Genomic DNA, 16,055 nt, shown 5'->3' with positions numbered 1-16,055 from the left:
GAATCAAAAAAAATTCTGCAGTATTTCAACATAGCAAGAAAGCATACACTTTAAAGATAGTTACTAAAAAGGTTAATTCAAACATTATCCTGGAATACAAATCTTTAAGGTACTTAGAAAAATGAGTTTGTTGAAGTACAGCAAAAACTTTAAAGACTTACTTAACAAAGGTGTCAGAAGTTATTTGGTTGTCTGAGCAGTAATTAAAAAAATCTTTGAATGCTTGGTTTCAGCAAACTTAGCTATTTCTTTGGTTCATTTATTTCCCCCAAAATGTAGATATTTAAACAGAAATGCAATGTTTTAAACTATGCAGATATTCTCATTTAAAAGCTGCTTTATTTCTACATGCCCACTGTCGTCAATTGATTAAACAAAATAAACTGAAACAGAAGTAATTTATTTTAATGCTTGAAGCCATGGATCAGTGTCAGAGGCAGCAGTAGTAAGTTAGTTAATACAATTTCAAGCAATTTCAACATTATAAGTGAGTGATTTCTTATGGTCATGTTGATTACTATAATTAGCAAAAGTTGGTCATAGAAGTAAAAGACTGGGGTTCCAAAAATCTCTTTTGTAGGTCAGCAATGAAAGAGTAAATAGTGTTCAGTTATGCACCTTTTGACAGTAGCTGCTTCAGGTCTGGGATCAGTCTTCATAGCTAGATGAATTGCTAATGCAGTTTGATCAATATGAGATATGACATCATCTGCTGCTTCCATTATGTCATCCAGTCTTTTAATTCGCTCCTAAATGAAAGATGTCAGAATCCCTGTAGTAGTAGCAATAATAATGAACAAGTATTTACATAACATCACGAAAATGCCCTAAGGCTTGTTATTGGGGGGGGAAAAAGAGAAATAAAGTCAGATAAAAAGCACAGAAACTGAGCCAAGGTGGAAAAGTTAGAGGTGATTGCAAGTTTAATTGAAAAGATGGGTATTGAGAAAGTCTTTAAAAGGTGGAGAGATTGAGAGAGAGATTTCCAGAGTGGTGCCAAGACAATTGAAGGCTCTCATACCAATAGCAGAGGGGGGATGCACAGAAGGACTGGAGGACATGGGGATGAACGCAAGACTGGAGGAAACTGCAGAGTTAGAGTGGGGTGACAGGTTTGAACACAAGGGCGAGGATTTTAAATTCAATGTGTTAGGGGACAGGGAAAGAACGTTGATCAGCGTGGATGAGGGTGATGGACAACTGGGTCTTAGTGTGAGGCAGGGTATGGGCAGCAGGGTTTATAGAAGTTACCAAGGAGGATATTCGAGAAATCAGGGGAGAAACTGGCTACCCCCGTAAACGGACATGGGGATTGCGGTACGTGATTAACCCATGCCTGTTCATTGCGTTGCAGGCAGCATGGTTAATTTGTGCTGCCTGCTCTTTTAAATGATTGCTGTATGCAGCCAGCACTCCCTATGCTGTTCATTGGCTGCAAGCATCAGCAGGGGGCCTGATATCGTGAGTGGCTAGGGCTACTTAAAGGCAGCCTGCACCTCTTAAAGGGGAGGTGCATTGTGGCTACAAGAAGTGGTGGGAGTTTTTCGAAAGTCAATTTGGGCTGTGATACTTTGAGGAATGGCTGAACATGCGAGAGAGCGAGTACCAAGGTTTTTGGACAATACCTGGAAGTCTTGGTGCAAGAGGTGGAAAGGAGAGATGAACAGTATCTGCAGGGGGCAGGGCAGGAGACCCTCCAGACACATGCTTAGGAGGCGGTGGGATCAAATAGCGGCAGAGGTCAATGTCAAGAGTGTTGCTCCAAGAACATGGATGCAGTGCAGGAAGAAGTTTAATGGTCTGACATGAGTTGTCAAAGTCAGCGAGTTTATCTTTAAATGCCACATCCTACCAACTGCACGATTAGCCTCATCCACTGCTCAATTCTCTACATCTCCATCACCCACCTACAAACAACCTCTCTCAATCAACCCTTCAATTCTTTATCTTACCCTCACACACTTAGCACTGTTGCAAGCCTTGCACCCACAACTCACCGCTCTCTCACACTGGCAGCTATTTAACCATGACAGCCACAGCACCCAAGCATATTGGAGGACACTCACTAACACACTTCTTTCTTTCTTGCAGGAGAGGATCTTCCTGCATTGCATCCATGTTCTTGGAGCAACACTCCTGACATTGAAGAACTGGAGGAGGACAAGCGTGTTTGCATGTTTTAACCTAACTGGGGGAAACAGTGCTGGCCATCGTGGGAAGAGGCATCACTGAGCTGTGGTCTCTGGCTGAAGCAATCTATGATGAGGATATCAGCATACCTAATCCTTCTCTCATCCCACTTCTCCCTCATCCCAAAGTCTCTTCTAGCTCACAATCTGCAGATGGTGTAAGCACACACTTCTTACTTTCAACACAACCCAACCCTTGTCCCTTTTTTATTTCAGATAGCCAAGAACTGGAACCTTCCCAGTCAGTGTAGGAAGAGGAAGAAGACAGTGAAGATGAAGAGACACCCTCACATATGAACAATGACAGACAGGTAAAGACCCTCTGGTCCATCGAGCCTGTCCCACACAATTGTGATACCTTGTGTATCACAATATATACACTCTTCATTCGATCTTACACTCGTAGCCACCAGCTCAGACACTGATACTATGCATCTTTTAGAGGCTAGGATAGAGGAGGGATTTGCATGTGGTGAGACACCAGGCACAAGTGTGCAGGAGCCAGAGCGGGGAGAAAGGATGGCACAGGTGGAGGACGAAGTCACAGGAGTCAGATGAGGACTTCGATGAGCCAGACTACAGAAGAAGGTTGATGGTTGTACATAACCAAACGCTAAGTGCACTGGACAGCCCGCCAGAAAGCCTGTGCTCAGTGTCAAGGAGAATGGAGCAGTCCAGCACCAACCTGGTATAGGGCTTTGCACAGAGCTTGGAGCTCATCTTTTCCAACACGGAACGGGTGGCTACCTCCATCAGCACACCTGTGGAACCAACGATGCAGCGTCTGATGACTGATGTCACAGCTTCCATTGTAGCACATACAGCTTGCATCAAAGGTCAGAGTGCTGCAGTGGAAGCTCAGACTGCTGGCATCATGGCTCTGGATACCACTGTTCAAAGGGGTTTCCAGGGCGTTACAACAGTCCATCAATCAGTAGGACTGCTGAGGCGCCGCCCCGGGAGAGTGGCAGTGGCTCCATGGAGCATGAACCTGCTGTCCTCTCTCAGGACGACAGTATTCCTGCTCCCATCCCACCAGTGCCCTTGATGTTGTCTGTCAGCCAGTCAGCTCGGACTGCTGCAGCCCAGGGCAAGATGGTGCAGTCTGAAGACAGGCCTTCTAGGCCCAGAGCTGCTCGAGGTCACCCTCCAAGGCCATCTGCAGTCTCCTTAATTAGAGGTCAGCAACCTTCCACCACCCATGTTGCAGCCACTGGGGAAGCAGCTCGTAGGAGCACTAGGAGAGGCAGAGACAGGCACTAATGGAATGCACAAGGGTGATTAGTTTATTTTTGTATGTATTGGCCCAGAAATTTGGGTTGGAGGCTTCCCGCGGGTGCAAGCCCCCGACCTGCACTTACCTACCGCGCCAACCGTTGTGCTGTGGGCCCCCGTGGAATTGCAATCCTGGGCCTCCTCCAACTGCCGGCGTGCAGTGCTTGCGTATCCCAGAGGCGCAATTAGTTCGATGCGTCCCCTGGGATCATGTGGGCCATGGAGAGCCAATGGTAGCAGGGAATGCTTCATTCATAAGTTTGACAGGAAGGGCTGTCAAACCTATAAATACTACAAGCCCCAAAACATCACTAAAACCTCAAATAAATTTTTTAAAAAATCACATTTTTAAAATAAACTATAAATTACATGAAATAACTATTTTAAACAATAATTAAAATTTTTGAAAAAATTAATTACATTTTCTAACGGGGCTAAAAATAAACTTACCTTTCTTTAAAGTATTTAAAAATAATAAACCTGTGGAAAAATGTTTTAATTTTAATTAATTCACCACTTACCTTGTAAAAAGCAGGCCTTGCGACTGCTTTTTACATGTCTAACTTCTGGAGACTTACCCTCCCGGGAAAACCTGCAAAAAACCCGTAAGTTCGATGCGCACGCGCTGCCTCTCCTGCGCACGCGTTTGACTTCTGAATCCCTTCTTTCAGGGGAACGGAAGTGCCGGTTTCCCGCGCATGCGCAGTGCATGTACGAAACCGGCACTTCCAATGGGCTTACGGGTGAGTACCCCATGCGTACTCACCCATGGAGACCCGAATTTCTGGGCCATTATGTCATGAATAAATGTATAAAATTGCACTGGAATGTGCATTTTCTGGTGGTTTGATTTTTGTGTTGTTGGAAAGAGGACGATGTGATGGTCAGTGATAGAGGAAAGGATGGGAATGGCGGTGAATGGGGCTGTCTATGTTGTATCCTGCCTTCCTCTTCCTGTTCCTCCACTTTCTGTTGCACTTCCTCCTCCTCCTCAGCTTCTCATCTGATAGGTGGTGCTAAAGGCTGTTCCCTCATAATGGCGAGATTGTGCAGCATACTACCATAAAATCTTGGTATCCGCTCAGCTGAGTACTGCAGGGCTGCTCCAGAGTGATCCAGTCAGTGGAAGCATTGCTTGAGGATGCCGATTGTGTGCTCTATAATGTTTATTGTAGGCCTGCTGTGCAGGTGGCACAGAGGACTTTTTGCTGAATGAATGAATCGTGACTACTGCCAGGATAATGGGCATTCACGTACATGATGAGCTGCTTGTGGTCACACACCAGCTGCAGATTGAGGGACTGCAATCCCTTTCGGTTCATGTCAATGGCCGAGTTGACATGAAGCGCATGCAAGGCAATGTGCATCCAGTCAATGGCACCCTGCACCATGGGGAAGCCTACAAGCTGAGCAAACCCTCGTGCTCGTTCCGCCTGCTTGTCTCTGGCAAGAGGGAATGAGATGAAGCTGTCTCTCTGAGTATAGAGAGCCTCAGACACCTCCATTATTCAACTGTGTACTGCAAACTGCGAGATGTTGCTTATATCTCCAGCAGCAGCCTGGAAGGAGCCAGACGTATAAAAGTGAAGAGCCAGAGTCACCTTGACAGCCACTGGCAATGTCGTCCTTGCCCGAATTTGAAGCTGCAGCAGTTGACAGATTTTTACCCTGTGCCTTCAGATAATGCACTCCTTGTGTATTACATTAGTGAAATATTCAGATAATGTCATCACGAAGTACTGAGTAGATTAGGAAAAAGAGGGTGCTAAGGATAGATCCTCGGGTGACTCCAGAGGAGACTATGCAGAGGTTATATGGCTTAGAACAACACTAGCGGGTGCCTTTACTCACTAGCATTGAGGAAAGCTAAATTTTCAATAATATTGTATGTAAATTGAGAGAATAAAGAGCGCGGGAGGCCGAAGCAGCGGACCTGGAAGGAGTCGGCAGCAGGACAAATCCGGCGAATTCCAAAAGAACAGCAAAATCAAGGAGTGACATCACAGGGCAGCAGGTAGGTGATTGGTAGGTGAATATTATCGTTTTATGCTCTCTAACTTAACTAGATAAACTAATTAATATAACTATAAATGATCATTTGAATAAAGACTTTAACTAAGAGAATGAGAGAAGCAGCCAGAGATAAAGGTAGGCCCGACTTTTAAGACTGGGAGAAAAATTCAGTACCTTAACGCCTGTAGATGATGCTAATGGGGGCGCAAGAGCATTATCGGCGAGGCAAATCCAACACCAAACGTCAAATCCCGCTCTCCCCCCCTCCCCCCCCCAATAACAGTTATCGCCAGGTGGATTGTGATGTCAGTGTGCAACGCTCACTGGCCGCCCGATCTGCAAAATTGATTGTCGCCACCTACCTTAGCGCTTGGAGTAAACAGCGACAGGGAGAGCTGGCATGAAGCAGCAGGAAGCCAGTTCCAGGGACGTTATTTAAAGGGATCATCAGTAATGAGTTGCAGCTGTAGGTTAGTGGCGTTTCAGTGCTTTCTTGTCAGTTTCACATAGTGCAACAGTCTCATTCTGTAATTTCAAGGTTATTTAGTATCAGGAGTGTTGTGGCAACTAAAAAGTAGCTACATTTATTCTTAAAAAAATCAAACTGCCACACTTAGTTACATTAATGGGGGCTGTACTGGCAGTCAACCTCACCCTTCAGGACCTACGGTAGAGGGAGCGGAGGCAGCGAGAAAAACTGGAACATGTGCCCAGAGGGAGAAGGAGGGCCATCAGGGCTCTCAAGAGGAGGCCTTACCCCCCGAGGGTATTCCGAGAGCACTTCTCCTACCTCCAATTAAGCAAGGAACAGTGTATTAGAAGGCTCCGCTTCACCAAGGATGTGGTCACAGAACTCTGCCACCTCCTGCAGCCAGACCGTCAGCTTCAGATCAGGGCGACCACGGCGCTCTCAGTGGCAGTCAAGGTCACTGTTGTGCTCAATTTCTACACCAGCGGATCCTTCCAGTCTGCAACAGGAGACATAGCTGACATCTTGCAGTTCGCCGTCCATTGCTGCGTCCAGGTCAGAGAGGCTCTCTACAGAAGGAGAAGGGAATCCATTTCCTTCGCCATCACCAGAAAGAAGCGGGACGAGCACGCATGTGACTTTGCCAGGATAGCGGGATTCCCCATGGTGCAGGGCGCCATTGACGGCACCTTATAACAATCCTGAGATCTTCCGTAACCGCAAAGGCTACAACTCACTTAATGTGCAGTTGGTGTGTGCCCACAGACAGCTAACCCTCAATGTCAATGCCCACTATCCTGGCAGCAGCCACGATACCATCATCCTGTGCCAGCACTCTTCCAACCACCACGTCAAGCTCGCGGCTGGCTGCTCGGAGACAAGGGGCTATCCGCTCTCCACCTGGCTCATGATTCCCCTCCGCAACCCCAACACTGCTGCCCAGTACTCATTTAATGAGAGCTATGCTGCCACCAGGAACATCATCGAGCAGACCATCAGGGTGCTTAAGCAACGGTTCCGCTGACTTAACTGCTCGGGAGGAGCCCTCCAGTGCTCGGTTGAGCGGGTGTCCCATTTCGTGCTGGTCTGCTGCATGCTCCACAACTTGGCCATCATGAGGGCCCAAGCCCTTGCCACCAAGGATTGCGGAACCACCTCAAGTGGAGGAGAGGAGGAAGACGAAGAGGACGAGGAGAACAGGAGCGAGGAAGCAGGCAGCCACTCAATCAGCATACCAGAAGGGCGGTCAGACTGCGGTTCGAATGAATTAAACCCCAGATCCCCGTTGCTCACCACATCCCCATCATTCCATCTGTCACAGGCCATATCACAGCGCAAAACTGAAATATGAGACACCACAAAAGAATCCAAACTGAATGAATAAATTTATCAATAATCAGTGAACACATATTTACAACAAAAATATTAACTACTCACCCTTGTGCAATCCCTTAGTGCCTCTCGTTACTGTGCCTTTACTTACTCTAGTGCTCCTATGAAGTGTTGGCCCAGTGTCTGCAGCATGGCTGGTGGAAGGCTGCTGAGTGTCCGTGCGGGAGACTTCAGATGGCCTTGCAGGACGCCCTCAACCAGCTCTGGGCATGGAAGGCCCGCCTGTAGACTGCACCACCTCAGCATGGGCGGCAGCAGTCTGGGCTTGCTGGATGACAGGCAGCGACAAGGGCAATGGCAGAGTGACAGTGGTAGGAGCAGGAATGCTGTTATCCTGTGAGAGGACAGCAGGTTCCTGCTCCACTGCCACTCCCCCGGGGTAGCACCTCACCATCCCTAGCAATCTGTTGGAGCAGATTGCTGGCCTGCTGCGACACCGTGAAAGCCCTGGTCGACCGTGGTAGACCCAGCCACGATGGCAGCAGTCAGAGCTTGCGTGACATCAAGCCGAGACTGCATGAGAGCAGTCCGAGATTGGATGCCACCAAACACAGACTGTATTACAGCACTAAGACGATGCGTCGCTTCTGCATGTGCTGCAATGGAAGCTGCCATTTCACCCATTACACATTGCATCAGGTCTGAGTCACCACAGTCTTTCTGGGAGTCTACCATCCTTTGCAGACTGGAAATGATGGCCTCCATGGTGTGCGCAGAGCTTTGTGCAATGTTGGAGGCGGACTCCCCCACGCTCATCATTGCCGAGAGGCTCTCAGGCACCCTTGCCATTGCACCTATCATCTCCGTGTGCATGCCCATCAACCTTCTTCTAAACGCCTCCCCATCGAGGTCCTCATCGGAGTCCTGTGCAGCAGAACTCGCACACGAACGCACCCTCCAGGGAGCTGACCCCCGAGCTACCCTTTCACCCTGACTTTGCTGCAGCCCACTCATCCCCGGTGCCTCATCCCGCTATTATACTAGCCTCTGAAGTACGTGTAATGCCAGTATCTGAGCTGGTGCCTGCGGGTGAGACATGCAGTGACGCAGTGTGTTCTTCCTCCTCCTCTTCTCCCGCCTCGCTCTCTACAGTGCCCTCAGGGACAGGCTGCTCAGTTGCTTGCTCATTATCTGAAAGCATAAAGGCACAAGATTAGGGTTAAAGTGAGGGGAGGCGGCAGGAAGGGAGAAATGTATACAACATGATTAGCTGGAAAGTGCGAAATGCTTGTGGGGTGAGGGGGAAGTGGGATGTGAGAAGGAGTAGGGATGAACATACCGTTGTTGTCCCCAAGGGAGTCCACGTCACTGGTGGCCATGGCGCCCACTACCTGGCACCCAATAATCTTCAGCACTCTATTTTCCAGCGCAGACAGTGGTTGGGTGTTGGCTTGTCCCCCGCCTGTGCGCTCCTGTTCCCTCCTGTTGTGAGCCACCTTGGCCTGCAAGAGAAAGGAATGTGTGTGAGTGAGTGTGGAGCAATGTATTTGGGTGATGTGCCTGCCATAGTTGAATAGCTGTCATTGTGTGCAAGGTGTGAGATGTGGGTGTGAGTGTTGGTAGGTAGAGATTGTTGGTGTGAGTGTGCTGGGGTGTGGTGTTTTGGGCAGTGTGTGAAGATTGTGGTACAGATGGTGGTATGTAGCATTTGTTGAAGCATTCACTCACCCTGACCACCCGAGTGAGGTCGTTGAATTTCTTCCGGCACTGTGTGGGGGTCCTGGGGACCACAGTGCTGCCCGAGACATGCTGCGCTACCTCCCTCCACATGGTGTGGAAGACTTGTGCCGTGGGCCTTCTGCCATTTGCCGGGTAGAGCACTGCCCTCCGTCTCTCCACAGCGAACACCAAGGCCTCCAATGCTTGATCACTGAATCTGCAGGCTCTCTCCCTGGGGCATGGATCTGCCATGAGTACAGCTGCTTCAGTCATCTGGCTCCTTTTCCTTGACCTGCTGCTGCTCGCTGAGGCAGCTGCACAGCCAGCAATGCTGAGAATGAGGTTCTGCAGCTTCAATGAACCTCCCCTTTAAGCACTGAAAAAAGCCTGTGGAAATCATGACTTGCGATTAGACTGCACCTAATATTGGCCCACCCTTTGAGTGTAATGCCAATGAGCTTGGGCTTAAAGACTTGAATTAGTGCTCCAATTATTTCTTTGAGCAGTAAGCATGAATTTTGTGTGCAGTCTAAAGCATTAGCGCCTGGCGCTAATTCTCCAACTTTTCTAATTTTACCACCCATTCCTGGGCTATAATGAATTTCTAGCCCTTAGTCTTAAATTTATTTCTGTAAGTTAGTTAATAGTCGAATAAATAGAGGCATGGCAGGGCACCTCAGTCCCGTGGAATGCACATCCTGTACCATGTGGGAACTCCAGGACGCTTCCGGTGTCCTGGACAACCATGTGCGCAGGTAGTATCATCGGCTGGAGGAGCTTGAGCAGCAGCTGGCACACTGCGGTGCATCCGTGCGGCTGAGAGCTATGTGGATAGCACGTTTCAGGAGGTGGTCACCCCGCAGCTTAAGAGTGTGCAGGCAGAGAGGGACTGGGTGGCCACCAGACAGAAAAGGAGGACCAGGCAGTTAGTCCAGGAGTCCCCAGAGTGTATCTCACTCTCTAACCATTACTGGTGAGGGCGATGGTTCCTCTGGGGAGTACAGCCAGAGCCAAGTCCACAGCACCACGGGTGGCTCAGCTGTATGCTGGGTGGGGGGTGGGGAAGAGCGGGGAGGAGGAAGATCGGGAAAGAAATAGTGGTAGGGGATTCGATAGTTAGGGGAACAAACAGGCGTTTCTGCGGCCGCAGACGTGATTCCACGGTGGTACGTTGCCTCCCTGGTGCCAGGGTCAAGGATGTCACTGAGCGGCTGCAGAACATTCTGAGGCGGGAGGGTGAACAGCCAGAGGTCGTGGTCCATATCGGTATCAACGACATACGTAGAAAGAGGGATGCGGTCCTGCAGGCAGATTTTAGGGAGCTAGGAAAGAGATTAAAAAGCAGGACCTGAAAAGTAGTAATCTCTGGATTACTCCCGGTGCCACGAGATAGTGAGTATAGAAATAGGAGGATAGAGCAGATGAATGCATGGCTAGAGAGATGGTGCAGGAGGGAGGGCTTTAGATTCCTAGGACAGTGGGACCGATTCTGGGGGAGGTGGGAACTGTACAGGCTGGATGGGTTGCACCTCAACAGAGGGGAGGGTTTAAACTAATTTGGCAGGGGGGTGGGCACCAGGATGTACCATTAGAAGGGAGAAACAAAGTGCACAAAGGATTGGGAGAAACAGATAGCGCTAGAGTAAGAAATAGTACGGTATGAGGTGGGGTCAGACTAAGAGAGAATACAAGAAGGTCTAAGATAGGTTTACAGTGCATGTGTGTAAACGCACGAAGCGTGGTAAATAAGGTTGGTGAGCTGCAGGCGCAAATAGCCACAAGGGAATATGATGTTTTGGTGATAACGGAGACCTGGCTCAAAAAAGGGCAGGATTGGGTATTATATATTCCTGGGTATAAGGTGTTCAGGAAAGATAGGGAAGGAAAGAAAGGAGGTAGGGTAGCAATACTGATTAAGGAGAATGTTACAATGCTGGAGAGAGAGGATATCCTGGAGGGGTCAAGGACAGAATCTATTTGGTTAGAGTTAGGAAATAATAGAGGTGCCATTACACTACTAGGTGTATTCTATAGGCCACCAACTAGTGGGAAGGACATAGAGGAGCAAATTTGCAGGGAAATTACAGAGAGGTGCAAGAACTATAGAGTAGTGATAATGGGGGACATCAACTATTCGAATATAGACTAGAATAATAAGTGTAAAGGGCAGAGAGCGGGAAGAATTTCTGAAGTGTGTTCAGGAGAACTTTCTTGATCAGTATGTTTTCAGCCCAATGAGGAAGGAGGCATTGCTGGATCTGGTTCTGAGGAATGAGGTGGGGCAAGTTTCAGTAGGGGAACATTTAGGGAACAGTGATCATAGTATCATAAGGTTTAGATTAGCTATGGAAAAGTACAGGGAGCAATCTAGAGTAAAAATACTTAATTGGAGGAAGGCAAATTTCAGTGGGTTGAGAATGGATCTGGCCCGGGTAAACTGGAATCAAAGATTGGCAGGCAAAACTGTAATCAAACAAAGGGCTACCTTTAAAGAGGAGATGGTTCAGGTACAATCAAGGTACATTACCACGAGGGGGAAAGGTAGTGCAACCAAAGTCAGAGCTCCCTGGATGACGAAAGAGATAGAGAGAAAGATGAAGCAGAAACAGATGTCAGGTTGAGGATACAAGTGAGAATCAGGCTGAATATAGAAATTTCAGAGGGGAAGCGAAAAAGAAAATAAGAGGGGCAAAGAGAGGGTATGAGAATAGATTGGCAGCTAACATAAAAGACACAGGCTGGTGAAATGGGCGGACACGTGGCAGATGAAATTTAACGCAGAAAAGTGTGAAGTGATACATTTTGGTAGGAAGAACGAGGAGAGGCAATCTAAACTAAAGGGTACAATTTTAAAGGGGGCGCATGAACAGAGAGACCTGGGGGTATATGTGCACAAATTGTTGAAGGTGGCAGGACGGGTTGAGAAAGCGGTTAAAAAAGCATACGGGATCCTGGGCTTCATAAATAGAGGCATAGAGTACAAAAGCAAGGAAGTTATGATGAACCTTTATAAAACACTGGTTCAGCCTCAACTGAAGTATTGTGTCCAATTCTGGGCACCGCACTTTAGAAAAGATGTGAAGGCCTTAGAGAGGGTGCAGAAAAGATTTACGAGAGTGGTTCCAGGGATGAGGGACTTCATTTACGTGGATAGACTAGACCTTGGAGCAGAGAAGGTTGAAAGGAGCTTTGATAGAGGTGTTCAAAATCGGGGTCTAGACAGAGTAGATAAAGGGAAACTGTTTCCATTGGCGGAAGGGTCGAGAATCAGAGGACACAGATTTAAGGTGATTGGCAAAAGAACCAAAAGCGACATGAGGAAAAACTTTTTTACGCAGCAAGTAGTTAGGATCTGGAATGCACTGTCTGAAATGGGTGGTGAAGGCAGACACAATCGTGGCTTACAAAAGGGAACTGGATAGTACCTGAAGGAAAAAAAATTGCAGGGCTACAGGGAAAGGGTGGAGGAGTGGGGTTAGCTGAAGTGCTCTTGCAGAGAGCCGGCACAGGCTCGACGGGCCAAATGGCCTCCTTCTGTGCTGTAACCATTCTATGATTCTATCTGTACATTGATAAACTTTCAGATGAATCTTACCTTTTCAGTGTCCAATTGATGCAGTCGTGCAATATACAGAGGAAGATGAGTAGGATAAGACTCTTTCAATTCTTCATAGAACGCATTCATGTCCAACCTGCAGAAAAAGAAAATCCTTCCGTTGATGGATTTACTGGAAACAAATTTCTAAGATTATTCCATGCAATTTTATTGTTGTAACAGGACTACAGAAATTAATAGTCTTCTAGAAATTGTCAGTGCAGCTCATTGAAGCATTACAATCTTCACACAATTAGCTCTGTCAGACAGGCACTGGAAGTGGCACTGAGAAGATATCGAATTATTCTCTACAAGGAGGGAAAACAGATTGTGACATCAAGTTACTCTCAGACACTTCCTCATGACCAAGGAATTGATGGAGACGATGATACACCTTCTGAGGGGGGGAAGGGCTGTAAAGGAGTTAACATGCATGATCTAATGGAGAAAAAGTCCTTTGTGCCTGTTGCCTCAGTATTGAAAATAGGCCTGAATTCTCTTCTTTGTTTAAGCAGTCATAATTGTATTGTGCGGTTCTTATCATTAATATAATAAAACTTACAAATTAAAAGCAAGTGAACTCAAGACAAGTACTCTTAATGTAACAGTTTTAAAAGAGATGTCTCATGGTACTTGAAATTATGGACACTGATGATATTTGACTAGACTGAGCAAGTCATTTGCAAATCAGATGCATCTTCTTTAAGTTGGAAGCAGCAGTGTTAAATCTAACCAGGTTAAACAATTATAACCAGAGAATATAACATTATAACCAGAGAATATAAAGAGGGCTTGCCACCATGTTATATCAATCTTGAAGTGTTAAACTACTGTACAAACATGCACAACTATGCCATGAATGTGCCCTCCTGCAAATCACGTGTTGATAACATACACTACTGTATATAAATATGAAAACCAGTCTGCTATTTTCCTCTTTTGCATAAGAAAGTGTTTATACCTTGACCATTAATTGTTATATGTTTTACCTATTTTCCTGTTTTACTTTGTAACCTATTTATTTCTAATGATTGGCCTTTTGTATTAAATTTATATCCATCTAAATCTTTTTTTCCCAATTTTAGCATTGTTCTGCCAGTAGATGTTAACCCTTTGGCAGGTATTATAATACTGAGTGTAAAGTATGTTGATTTTTTTCGTCATCTCGACTGTTATATCCAATATTAGTCACCAGGAAAATCAAACAGGAGAACCTCATAGGATTTCTAGTTTCAGACTCCTAGATCTAAACACGTGAACTACAGGGTCAGCAGTTCCATTGGATAATTTTATTTCACTAATGTAACACACAAGGAGTGCAGGCAAGATGGTCACATTCTCAGAGTTTTAAAGCCATTAACATAAACATAAGTATAAAAAAGAACAAACATAACAGGACTCTCCACAGCGATTTAGTAAAATTCAGTAGATGAGGACAGTGCTTTACATTTTTCCTAACGTCCCATGGTTTCCCCTTCTTGCTTTACCATCAGATATCATGGGTCCAAATATGAAGATAATGAATTGGAACCAGTGTAAAAAAGATAAGCACGCCAAGGAAATATACAAACATTTGGATAAACACATAGCATATTTGAAGCCCCAGTTAAAGAAAGAAGATTGATGAGCAATGAAAACAAGTATTAAAAGGTTCTGGCTGATATCACCCATAACTTTCAAAAAAAACATTGACACTACAAGCAGATTCTTCTTGGGCAGTCCCTCGGAACCGAGGTTGACTTGCTTCCACATTAAAAATGAGCTTGCAGTTGACTGATGAGTCCAATGTGGGACCTACAGTCTCTGTCACAGGTGGGGCAGACGGTGGTTGAAGGGGCGGGTGGGTGGGGTGCTTGGGTTGACGTGCGCTCCTTGCGTTTGGCTTCTGTTTGCTCCCGGCGAAGAGACTCGAGGTGTTCGGCGCCTTCCGGATGCTTCTCCTCCACTTTGTGCGGTCTTGGGCCAGGGATTTCCAGGTGTCGGTGGGGATGTTACACTTTTTCAAGGAGGCTTTGAGGGTGTCCTTGAAGCGTTTCCTCTGCCCACCTGGGGCTCTCTTGCCATGCCGGATCTCCTAGTAGAGCGCTTGTTTTGGGAGTCTCGTATCGGGCATGCGGACAATGAGACCCGTCCATCGGAGCTGATCGAGTGTGGTCAAAGCTTCGATGCTGGGGATGTTGGCCTGAGCAAGAACACGGACATTGGTGCGCCTATCCTGTCAATGGATTTGCAGGATCTTGCAGAGGCAGCGTTGGTGGTACCGCTCCAGTGCTTTGAGGTGCCTGCTGTACATGGTCCATGTCTCTGAGGCATACAGCAGGGCGGGTATCACTGCTGCTCTGTAGACCATGAGCTTAGTGCCAGGTTTGAGGTCCTGGTCTTAAAACACTCTCTTCTTCAGGCGACCGAAGGCTGCACTGGCACACTGAAGGCGGTGTTGGCCTTCTTTGATCTCACAAAGGCCTTCGACACTGTCAACAGTGAGGGATTATGGAGTGTCCTCCTCAAATTCGGCTGCCCTCAAAAGTTTGTCACTATCCTCCGCCTGCTTCATGACGACATGCAAGCCGTCATCCTGACCAACGGTTCCACCACAGACCCAATTCACGTACAAACCGGGGTCAAGCAAGGCTGTGTTATTGCACCAACGCTCTTCTCGATCTTCCTTGCTGCAATGCTCCATCGCGCCCTCAGTAAGCTCTCCACTGGAGTGGAGCTAATTTACAGAACAAATGGGAAACTGTTCAACCTCCGTCGCCTCCAGTCCAGATCCAAGGTCATCCCATCCTCTGTCGTCGAATTACAGTATGCAGACGACGCTTGCGTCTGCGCTCACTCGGAGGCCGAACTCCAAACCAACGTCAACACCTTCACTGAAGCGTACGAGAGCATGGGCCTTACACTAAATATCCGTAAGACAAAGGTTCTCTACAAACCTGCCCCCGCCACACAGTACTGCCCCCCGATTGTCAAAATCCACAAGCAGATTACTAGTTACTAGGTTGGCAGATCTCCCTGCAGGGAAAGGCACTTTACAAAATGAAATGGCTTTCAGAATATACTGGTGCAGGGTTGGGCAACATGATAGTTCAGGCAGGATTTCAGCTATGCCTTCATTTGGAGGCACAGAACAGAGCCCATACATTTTGCCCACAGATTGGAGTAAATTGGAGGGAAAATCAAAACTAGGCCACTTGTGCGCATCTACCTAATACTCGCTACAGTCTCACTGGCAAAGGCCTGGGAGAGGGTTGACAGCTTCCCTACTACTCATCCAGCTGAAAATGGTGTGCGACACAGAAAACCAGGGAGGCAGAGAGAAGGGAGAAAAGGAGAAATATATTAATTACATAGGATATACAGCACAGAAACAGGTCATTCGGCCCAACAAGTCCATGCCGGCGTTTATGCTCCACTCGAGCCTCCTCCCGTCTATCCTCAGCTAACTATCAGCATAACCCTC

General features: G+C 47.2%; 1 protein-coding gene across 1 annotated transcript in view; it reads right to left on the bottom strand.

Annotated features, from left to right (window-relative positions):
* Window positions 1-16,055, bottom strand: part of tpp2 (tripeptidyl peptidase 2) — a 222,366-nt gene that overhangs the window by 9,395 nt on the left and 196,916 nt on the right. Inside the window, exons 25-26 of the mRNA XM_085998280.1 lie at window positions 12,593-12,689; window positions 619-749 (exon numbers count right to left, since the gene is read on the bottom strand). Coding sequence (XP_085854406.1) covers window positions 619-749; window positions 12,593-12,689 — 228 coding nt within the window. The remainder of the gene's footprint in view (window positions 1-618; window positions 750-12,592; window positions 12,690-16,055) is intronic.

Source organism: Somniosus microcephalus, chromosome 10 (assembly GCF_052327205.1).
Source record: "Somniosus microcephalus isolate GS21.2 chromosome 10, FLI_Smic_1.0, whole genome shotgun sequence".
In the NCBI taxonomy this organism is placed as follows: domain Eukaryota; kingdom Metazoa; phylum Chordata; class Chondrichthyes; order Squaliformes; family Somniosidae; genus Somniosus; species Somniosus microcephalus.
Note: the sequence above shows the minus strand (reverse complement) of the source record. Positions and strands in the feature narration are given on the sequence as shown.